Raw genomic sequence first — 11,525 nt, forward strand, 5'->3', positions numbered from 1 at the left:
ATTTACTAATACTAACTAACTAAATACTAATACTAACATAAAAGAAATACTAATTTTAATCAAAAGGTGATCTATGTGGATAATTCCAGTCTTAAAGATCTGCTCTTCATCCCAGCTAAACAGGTTTGCTGAGCAACAAAATAAATAATGATAGCTTTGGATGATAACCTAAATAATAAAGTAAATAGCCACAAGTCCAGATATAAAGAAATAACTAAATAAATAATAAATGGAAGAGAAGTGGCAAGTGTTCCTTACAGAAGAATTTCAACTAATTAGTGTAAAAGGAATTAGGGAAATAGAAAATCACCATTTGAATCTCCATAGTATTAATTGCCTCAGGAAATGTCCAGCAAGGGATACTAAAATTAGTGGGCAAATGTTTAAGCAGAAACATGATACCTGCGTAGTTTCAAAGAGTCTCTCCTGAAGTCTGTATTAATTACAAATAGAAAAACAGTAACTTTACAGTGGAGAAACTTGGCAGATATTATCTTAACCAAGTGCTCAAAATTAACATCACCTTAATACTACTGAATTGTATGCTTAAAAATGGTTACCATGGTAAATTTTGTTATGTTTTTTACCATAATAAAAAAAGATTAATATCACCAGTTAATACAACATATTGACAACATGTGCCACTTGATATGATGCACTGAGAAGGACACAATATCATTTCTGTGGTATTCTTCCCAATAATGCATGAAATTAATCTAATCATGAGAAAACGAAAACAATCTCAGTTTGAGGGACAATTTTGATAACTAAACTTATTGTGGTAATCATTTCACCATACATGCAAATCAAGTCATTATGTCGTATGCCTTAAACTCATACGGTGCTATATGTCAATTCTCTCTCAATAAAACTGAAAAAAAAATTGAGGGATATTTTACAAATAACTGACCAGTACTCTTCAAAAGTCTTAAGGTCATGAAAGACAAGGAAAAGTTAAGGAACTATCATGGGTGGTAGGAACTAGGGAGACATAACGAAATGCATTGTGGAATCCTGGATTGGATCCTTGAAAAGAAAAAGGGCATTAGGGAAAAAACGGTAAAATCTGAATAAAGTCTGTAGTTTAGTTAATAGAATTGTACCAAGATTAATTCCTTAATTTTTATAGCTGTGCTATGGTTATGTAAGATGTTAATATTAAGGGAAGCTAGGTGAAGGGTATATGGGAACTCTATACTATTCTTGCAGTTTTATAAGTCTAAAATTATCACATAAAAAGTTTTTTAAAGGATTTAAATTCCTTATAATTTAAAACTTTCATTAGAAATGTAGATCTATATTCATTTCAAAGTTAAATAGGTAATTGAAGGAATTTGCCCAAACTAGTTAGATATTGTAAATTAAATATTTATCAGGTTGGGTTTTTTTTAAGATTGGCACCTGAGCTAACAACTGTTGCCAATCTTTTTTTTTTCTTTCTGCTTTTTCTCCCCAAATCCCCCCAGTATATAGTTGTATATTTTAGTTGTGGGTCCTTCTAGATGTAGTACGTGAGATGCCGCCTCAATGTGGCCTGATGAGTGGTGCCATGTCCGCACCCAGGATCCGAACCCTGGGCCGCTGTAGCAGAGCGCGCAAACTTAACCACTTGGCCACGGGGCTGGCCCTATCAGGGTCTTTTTATTCAAGAACACATCAAGGCACTTGGGTTATAGCTTTAAATAAATGCAAATAGTTCTAATGTCATTTGACATTGAACTTGAATAATTGTCCTAATTATTTCCATTCTTTATGTTAATTTGCTGATGGAAACCTGGACTTAATTTCAGCTGGTATATAGAGTTCACTCCAAATACAAATAAGTCACATTGTATTCAGCAAGTTGATACAAAGATGTTCTTTGTTTTTAATCATCAGGTACAATGAGAATTTTCTTGGGAACTTGAAGTCTGTATAAAAACGAGGTTTGATCATTGATTAATTCAGCAGTTCTCAATCTGAAGTCAGTGGCAAAATTTTCACTGGTCTAAGGCAAAAATGATAAAGATGATGGCAAAATACATTTTTCATAAAACTATATGTATTTTAAATTTAAAGCATAGTTTCCTCTATGAGATTATCTTTTTTATATTAAAATGTCATTTGCTTTATGAAATAATGGCATGAAATGACAGGTTTTGTTTCATTTAAATTTGATATATATACATGGGAAAAATAAAAAGTTGACAAATCTACATCTCCTGTCCATTTTGTGTATGTGTCATGTGAACTTTATTGCTGTTTGAAATTCAGTCTTAAAATCACTAATCTACAACATTTTATTTCCAAGCCAGACTCCACTGATTATGCTCACATCACTAAATATAATCAAATATAGTTAATCAATGACAACTATATAATCAAATGCAGTTAATCCTAAGTGACTTTTAGTTAATAACATGTTAACTAATATTTACCCATAAAAGTTAATTCTATGTCCTTTTTCTCTTAAAACCTCTGATTTCAGCATGACAACCAATCCTAACCCAAATACATTAGAACATTATTCTATGTTTTGTGCAAGAAAGATCTTTATTCCAAATGAGCAAGATTATAACTCAATTTATGGAAAATATTTAATATTAATCAGAAAGACAATTAATTGATATTCTGCATTTGCTTCATCTATTCTCAAAATATTAAGGAGAATATTGAAGTCGGCAATAGGTTACACCAATTCTATCCTAAGCGCATCTCCCACATTTAATAAGTAACTTAGCACTAAATTTTAGTATATCCTGGCCACCACATAGACAGTCAGATGGTACCACTAGGTATCAGCCATAATTCCAAGAATGAGGCTCAGATCAGTAAATATGATTTGTTATATTTGAGAAGTATTTCAACAGGTACTGCTCTACCCTTGGAACTCCAGGACCAATACTGTGCCCTTCTGTGTGGGACATATCCTTGTGGGTCTGAATTTACACACATTTTTATAACCTTAAAGCACATAAAGCCTGATTGAAGCAAACATTTTTTAACTTTTAAGGCACAGTTAGTATTATTGATATATTACTGAAATATGTCATTGTTTTAATATTGACTTCTTTAATTTTAGAATGAGAGAACTTAAAATAGCTTATGAAGGTAAAACAAGGATGATCAAAAAGAAGCCCAACTTGATTTCCTACTCCACTGCATTTTATGAATGATTTTCTAGGAAATACCTCTTTTTTCTCAGTTTCCATGTCATCACTTCAGAATGCTCAGAGGGGAAAATGGCTTAAATCAAATCTGGTAATATTCAAAAATGTATTTTTTCCTAAGGCCACTTAATTGGTATTAATGAACTCTTTTTCCTTTAATATATTTATTATTTTGTTGTTGTTCAATAGCACTTGTCAACTACAACAGGCTTAATTTATGTTTTCCTCATCCACCTTTTATTCCCCACATTCAAATAACTGCTCTCTGATAAGGAATGGGATAGACTTCTGTGTATAAAGAGATATTTGAAACTTCCATAAGGCCCCAAAGAACCTTTAAGAAATCTACATCTAACTTAATTTTAGAGAACATTCTTGAAGTAAATCTCTTTAGCCTTATATCTGTTCTTACTCATTTGCAAACAGGTCAAAACCTTTCTTTTCCTTTCCTCCTACCTAATTATCGATGAAGACCACCATTTACCAGGCATTTGTGTGATTATGAATGATGGCACGCAAGATGTTGATTAAAAGACAATTGCCACTCATCAAGGGACAAAAAACTAGAAATTTCTGAGTAATGATAAACTATATTTCTGCTTCTCAAACCTAATTGCTTCCTGATATAACAAAACTAGAAGCTAGTTCTCTTCCTCGTGCATGCATAACTTTCTACTAGAAAATAATTTAAAAGCAAAATAACAGGATATCTCTATGGAACTAAGCATTTTCAGGGCCAGGACTAATGAACTTCCAGGGGAAACATAAATATGAGCTACATATAGTCACCAGATACTCGACCATGGCCTTCTGACCCGCGAGACCTATTGCTATCAGAATCTGGTGGTAAACTGGAGCCAGCCTCTGTTTTTACCTCACCAGTCCCATGAGGGAAGGGGAAGTTGGGCATAAGGCGCTTAAGAAACCGGAACTCACTATTGCCAGTGCCAGTGGCCGAGCACATTTCATAGGGACAAGGCCGGGATAAGGATCCATTGGCTCCTCCTTGCATCAGGTTGTTAGGGAAATTACAGTCATCATAGAAATGCTCTTGAATTGTGAACTTTTCCCTGCATTTAATCTTCTGGTAGATGTGTATAACAAAGATCACTGTGACAGAGAGCAGAAAGAGAAAGGAAAGCACAGCCAGAGAAATGACCAAATATTTAGTGGATGGATTTACCCTTGCAGACTGCTTGGATGAATCCCAGAACTGCAGATAGGGCTCAGAAAAGCCATCTACCAGCAAGATGTTGAGTGAGGCAGTAGTGGAAAGAGCTGGTTGGCCGTGATCCTGAACAAGAATGACCAGTTTCTGCATCATGGGGTCTCTCTCAGATACCTGCCGCAATGTACGGATTTCCCCATTTTGTTGTTGAACAGAGAATAACCCAGGGTCAGTGGCCTTAAGTAGATGATATGAAAGCCAAGAATTCTGACCCGAGTCACCATCCACAGCCACCACCTTGGTCACCAGGTAGCCTGCCTCTGCAGACCTGGGCACCAGGTCATTGCAAGGCAAGGAGCCATTCTGCAGAGGGTACAAGATCATTGGGCAGTTGTCATTGTCATCCAGGACAATCACTCTGACAGTCACCTGGCTACTCAGTGACAGGAAGCCCCCATCAGTTGCCTTTACCACAAACTGAAAATCTTGAATGGCCTCATAATCCATGGTTCTCAGCGCATAGAGCTTCCCATTGTCTGAATTTATGGAGATGTAAGCGAAGACTGATAGATCTCCACTCTTTGGAGGCAGCAAAGAATATGTTACTTGGGCATTCTCCCCCAAATCTAAATCCTCAGCATGAACTTTGCCAATAAAAACCGCAGGGCTGTTGTTTTCTCGAACAGTCAAGATGTAGGAGTCTTCCTGAAATACTGGGGGATTATCATTAATGTCAGATATTAGCACCTCTATCACAGTCTCCGTGGACAGACTGGGTGGTCCAGTATCCACGGCAACAAGGGTGATATTATAGCCTGAGACCTCCTCTCGATCCAAGCCTCTGTCAGTAACCAGCGAGTAAGAATTCCGGAATGTAGGTTTGACTGCAAAAGGAAGGTCTTCTCTTAGGAAGCAAGTGAGTTTTCCTCCCACTCGAATGTCCCGGTCTCGGATAGAGAAAAGGGCCACTACAGTCTGTAGTGGGGAGTCCTCAGGGAGAGGGCTGGACACAGAGGAAACCGTCACTTCAGGAGGATTGTCATTCACATCCACTACTTCCACCAGGACTTTGCTGTGGGCAGAGAGGCCTCCTCCGTCTGTGGCTTGAATGTCAATGTCGTATGTTTCAATAGCTTCAAAATCTAGGGGCCCTCGTAGTCGAACCTCTCCAGTTTGAGGGTCAATCTGGAACGTCTGGAGAATTGCTTCTGTGTTCTGAGCTAAAGAGTAAGTTATCTCTTTGTTGGAGCCCTCGTCTAGGTCCGTGGCAGTCACCACGGCCACCAAAGAACCATTGGCGCTATTCTCTGGTACCTGAGCGCGGTACACCAGTCGCGAGAACTGAGGCACGTGGTCATTGACGTCTAGAACCTCCACCCGGATGTGGGCGGTGCCAGACTTGGGCGGGGACCCGCCGTCCACAGCAGTGATTGTCAAGTTGACCTCAGCCTGTTCCTCTCTGTCCAGGGGTTTATCCAGCACCAGCTCGGCGTATTTGGGCCCGTGGCTTCGGAAGCGGGTGTGCAGGTGGAAATACGCATTGGCGCTCAAGGTGTAGTTTTGGAGACCGTTGAGGCCCACGTCCAGATCCTGGGCGCTCTGTAGAGGAAAACGTGAACCCAGGGGAGTGCTCTCTGGAATCTTTAAAAGAGGCTCCTTGTTTAGGAAAATCGGGGCATTGTCATTGATATCAAATACCCTGACCTCGGCGCGAAAGGACTGCAGGGGCTCCACCAGGACTATTTCAAAGTGCAGAACACACGGGTCGGCTTTGCCACAAAGTGACTCCCGATCCAGTTTCTCCTTCACGAACAGATCCCCCGTCTTGCGGTGGAGCCGGAAATGCAGTTTGCTGCCCTCGGAGACAAGCCGCGCCCCGCGGGCAGCCAGCTTCCCTACCTCCAGCCCCAGGTCTTTAGCCACATTAGCCACAAACGAACCGCTCTCCATCTCCTCCGCCACCGAATAGCGGATGGTTGCCGCACCCCCCACCGACACACACAGAAGAAGGAGAAGACACCTCACTTGCCTGCTTTGCAAGAGTTTTCTGCGCACAACTGCCATCCCTTCTCACAAGCGCAGGTTCTGCAGCAGCCGCCACCTGTTGCGGAAATACTTTCACTTTTCCGACAGCAGATTCAGGAGACCTCCGCTCTCGGCTTTGCTGGCCTCTAATGGTAGCGCCGCCAATGGCGAGCCAAGCCGGGTAAGCTGTTTTGCACTTGGAAGAAAATTTGCATTGAGCAACTCAACTCCCCAGTCTATCGAATGTATTAATAGATATGTTCTCATTCGGGCGAGTTGGGGAGAGGTTGAAAGTTTGTTGCCAAAGCAACGGCAGACTCGCCTTGTAATTCCCGTTTAGAAAAAAAGTCCTTGGGAATTGAGAAACCAATGAGAATACTCGCTCAAGCTGAAGTCACCGTGTATGTGAGCCGGCTGGGGCCGCTGCAGCAGCTCGCAAACAGAGAGGAGTAAGCTACTCCGCGCGCTCCGCACTAGTCCGCTCAGAGACCAAGGGAGAGGAAAAAAGATCCTGCCGTGTCTTCTGGAGTCCGAACCAAAGGGACGGGGGGTTAATGAGGGGGCCTTGGAGGAAGTGCTCAGTAAGAAAAGTAAAGGGGACAGGTAGACATCTTTTAGGAAGCTGGGGTCCAGTAGGTACACTGATAGGGAGAACTGGCCAACCAGCCTCTTGATTTGCACAAATCCATTCTTTTCCCCCAGAACCCCCGAACGCCTAAGCAGCAGCTGGCTTGTCACTTATGATTAGGATGGCAGTAATACTTATGGGGTATGATTTCTGTATACTGGTACCGTGTGAAGTTATTTACATGTATTATCTAATTTAATCCTTGCAACAACTCTGTGAATTGCACAGTACTATTATTATTTCTTTTTTATAGGCAAAGAAGCTGAGACTGGAGAGCTTATGTCGCTCCCCCAAGGTCCCATCCCTGGTAAACGTTAGAGAAGGAACTCAATTTAGTTTTTTATTGTGGTCATAATAGTTTATAACATAGTGAGATTGCAGTTGTACATTATTGCTTGTCATACACCTTATAAGTGCACCCCTTCACCCCTTGTGCCCACCCTCCACCTCCCTTCCCCCAGTAACCACTTATTTATTCTTTTTGTCCGTAAGTTTGTTTATATTCCACATATGAGTAAAATCATATGGTGTTTGCCTTTCTCTGTCGAACTCAATTTAATTTTGTCTGACTCCCAAGTCTATGCTCTTATCAGTACATTACTCTGCTTCCCAGATGACATAGTAGATAAATGAAATGGAGAAAATGTTTGGCTTTGGATTTTAAAGGAAATAAAATAATAGACTACTTACATATATTGAAAATGGCCTGATAGAAATGTGGGAGCTATTTGTCAAGAGTTTTTTTTACAATCGTAAGATCATAGAATGTTTGAGAATGATAAGGCACCTCAGAAAGATGAGGTCCAATTTCCCCCTCGCTTTTTTTATAGATGAAGAAACTAAGGTCCGAATGATGAAATTGCTTACCCAGTTCATACAGATACTCGTGGCAGTATAAGAACTAGAACCTGTGTGCTGACACCCTGTCTCATGCTTGTTATCAAAAGCATTATCAAGCCCAGTGGCGTAGTGGTTAAGTTCTCGAGCTCTACTTCAGAGGTCTGGGGTTCTGGGATTTGGATCCAGGTGCAGACCTACATGCCACTCATCAAGCCATGCTATGGCAGTGTCTCACATACAAAATAGAGGAAGATTGGCACAGGGACCATCTTCCTCAAGCAAAAAAAGAGGATATTGACAACAGATGTTAGCTCAGGGCCAATCTTCCTCACCAAAAATAAAAAAGGCTCCTTATCAAAAGAAATGTTGATTTCCCATTTGTGCTCAGTATTTTGTATACTAGATGCTATAGAAAGTTATTGCCTCTTAAGAGGAGTCTACACCATATTTTCCAAGTGAGAAAAAAGTGAATGAAAATAGCATACATAATGATGACATCCTCACATGAAGAAGTTAACTGGTCCCTCAGTCTCCATTAGATATTTTAAATCTGCATTAAGTTTGCACCCCTAAACAGTTTACATTTGCCTCTTTTAAAAAACTGTGTATAAAGTACACAAAAGGTAATCTTTTTTTGTTGTTATGGTCAAAAAACACACAACATTTATGGTAGGTAATCTTTGAGTCTAGTTTCTTTCCTTCATTATTTAGTTCAATGTGAGATTGATGTTGTTGTATTTAGCTCTGGTTCATTCATTTCCATTGCTATATAGAATCCCAGTGTATTGTCAATGCCCTTCAGCCACAGACCATCAGGAACACACTTGTAGTTGAACAAAGTTATATTTTCTGACATTGCAGCAAGGGAGACTGCACAGAACAGAGACTCATGGGGCATCTCAGTAAGAGGATGTTAGAAAGGACTTATGGCATATAGTCAAGGTCGTTTGGGGGTAGTTTGAAACAGGACTTTGGATGGAATGCTGTCAGAAACAGAGTTAATTCTGTGATTGGGTATATTAATAGTTCTTATGTAGAAGGTGAGAAGAATGGAAAGAGGGTAAAGCTGTGATTGGTAACCAAGCTGAGATTGGTAATTCATATTAGCCAGGATAGAGAGATAATCGATCACTTTGCGGATTGGACAATGTTCTTTTTTGTCTGAGTTCAGACATAATGATAGCATGCTCTTGTTTTTCTCTTGATCCATCACACTCACAGAGTGGACCTGTCTAATGCTGTTGTGCTGTAAGATCGGTTTTGTTTAACAGGAGAACACCATAGCCTAGTTCTAAGTATCTGGCCAGCTCCTAGTTGTCAGGTACAGCTTTTGTCTTTTTCAGTGTGAATACAGCAAAATTCATTTACTCATTCTACTGTTCACAGCAGTACGTCATTGTATTTGTCACTTTGTGCACGTGTAACATTTTGGGGGAGGGGGCATATTCCTAGAAGTGGCATTGTTGTTATAGGGTATGTTCTTTTCAGCTTTATCTGATATTGCCAAACTGCTTTCTAAGAGGTTGTACCAATTTACACTGTCATTAGCAGTGTAACTTCCACTTGTTCAAATTCTTACCAACACCTAGCATTACTAACATTTTAAAATTTCAACCATTCTTGCCATCTCATTGTGGGTGTAATTTGCATTTCTCTGGTTATTAATTATTGATAAGGAAGGGCACTATTTAATATATCTTTAGCCATGTTGATATCCTTTGCATGGGGGAAGGGCTGTTCAGTTCTCTTGTCCATTTTTCGCATTGGATTGTCTTTGTCCTATTGATTTGTAGTAGTTCTTCATATATTCGTAATACGAGTTCTGAGTATCTCTTTATATGTAAGAAAAAGAGACATATTTATCCTTAGTCAACATATATCTACAGTGTTTTGTTAAAGAAAGGAGGTATTTCTCCCAGCGATTCATACGTTATGCAGAAGCTTATGGCATCCTAGGAAGTCTTTTTTTAAATTGAGATATAATTGACATATAACATTACATTAGTTTCTGGGGTACAGCATAATGATTCAATATTTGTATATTTTGCAAAGTTATCACCATGGTAAGTCTAGTTCACATACCTCACCACACGTAATTACAATTTCTTTTCTTTTCTTTTATTATTATTATTTTTTCCCTTTTTCTCCCCAAAGCCCCCCAGTACATAGTTGTGTATTTTTAGTTGTGGGTCCTTCTAGTTGTGGCATGTGGGACACCGCCTCAGCATGGCTTGATGAGTGGTGCCATGTCCGCGCCCAGGATTCGAACTCGCGAAACCCTGGGCCGCCAAAGCAGAATGCGCAAACTTAACCACTTGGCCATGGGGTCGGCCCCTAATTTTTTTTTCTTGTGATGAGAACTTTCAAGATCTACTCTCTTAGCAATTTTCAAATATACAATACAGTATTATTAACTATAGTCACCACCTAGGAAGTCTTAATACAATTTCCAAATAATTCATCCAAAACTCATAATTTAAAAAAAAAATACATTCTTGTGAGTTGAAATAGAAGAAATGCTCCTCTTCAATTGGATTCCTTTCAATCATAATCTGTTTGGTTAGTCCCCAGGGTATGTATTAGTATCTGCTTGATGGGATTAAATTCCAAAATATTTTCTTTTTCCTCTAAAACGTTGAAACCTTTAAATGAGGTGGTAATTTTAAAAAGTCTTCATTCTTTCCAGTGAAGATGAAGATAATAGGGGCCCACAGAATACATATGCCTTTAGGTTGTAGTGTCAGGGTCCTTACCCAAAATCTAGATATTGGGAAGAGGGGCCAACCACAGCTAGAAGAATATCGTGAAGTTTTGGGAGAATGAGAAATCCACTTTAAAACTAGATCTAAGTACTAACTTTTAAGTTCTTAAAAATCTTATTTTGGGGGCCAGCCCAGTGGTGTAGTGGTTGAGTTCACACACTTCGCTTCGGTGGCCTGGAATTCACAGGTTTGGATCCTGGGCGCAGACCTACACACCACTCATCAGGCCATGCTGTGGGCTGCATCCCACATACAAAATAGAGGAAGATGGGCACAGACGTTAGCTCAGGGCCCATCTTCCTCAGCAAAAAGAGGAAGACTGGCAACAGATGTTAGCTCAGGGCTAATCTCCATCACCAGAAAAAAAAAATAAAGAAAAAGAAAACAATCTTATTTTGAAATAATTTAAACCTTCAGAAGTTACAAGAGTGCTTACAATTGCCCATTATTTACCCATTGATTTAGCTTGACCAAACGTTCGTCAGGCTTCTCTTCTCCCCATAGGCTCCTGAACTTTAATTTGCCCCAAAACTTAAGCCCTAAAATGCAGACCATGCCCACCTAATGGCTCATTCTGAGACTTGGCCAACCACAGAGAAAAAACATTTCCTGTTAAAGCACCCTGATAATGCCATCTGCTCAGCCCATCCCCTTCTCTACTCTCACGCAAAGTCCTGCTAAACCTGCTTACCCCTCTCTATTAAAAAAAACCCAAACAACTTTTTTTCCTGTTTGATTTTGAGACATTTGCAGAGTTTGTGGTCGGAGAGTTATGCTATTGCAATAGTATTTTTTTAAATTGAGGACACATTGCTTTATAACATTGTGTAAATTTCAGTGTATATCATTATATTTTGGCCTCTGTAGAGAATGCATCATGTTCACCACCAAAAGTCTAGTTTCCATCCATCACCATACATATGTGCCCCTTTACCCCTTTTGCCATCCCCCCA

General features: G+C 39.7%; 1 protein-coding gene across 1 annotated transcript; it reads right to left on the reverse strand.

Annotated features, from left to right (window-relative positions):
* Nucleotides 1–1,335: 1,335 nt before the first annotated feature.
* On the reverse strand, nt 1,336–6,626 carry PCDHB1 (protocadherin beta 1). Its single transcript, XM_001502250.3, has one exon. It carries the CDS (start codon nt 6,379–6,381, stop codon nt 3,925–3,927), a length of 2,457 nt encoding a protein of 818 aa, XP_001502300.3. The 5' UTR covers nt 6,382–6,626; the 3' UTR covers nt 1,336–3,924.
* Nucleotides 6,627–11,525: the final 4,899 nt, after the last annotated feature.

This window comes from Equus caballus, chromosome 14 (genome assembly GCF_041296265.1).
Source record: "Equus caballus isolate H_3958 breed thoroughbred chromosome 14, TB-T2T, whole genome shotgun sequence".
Taxonomy (NCBI): Eukaryota; Metazoa; Chordata; class Mammalia; order Perissodactyla; family Equidae; genus Equus; species Equus caballus.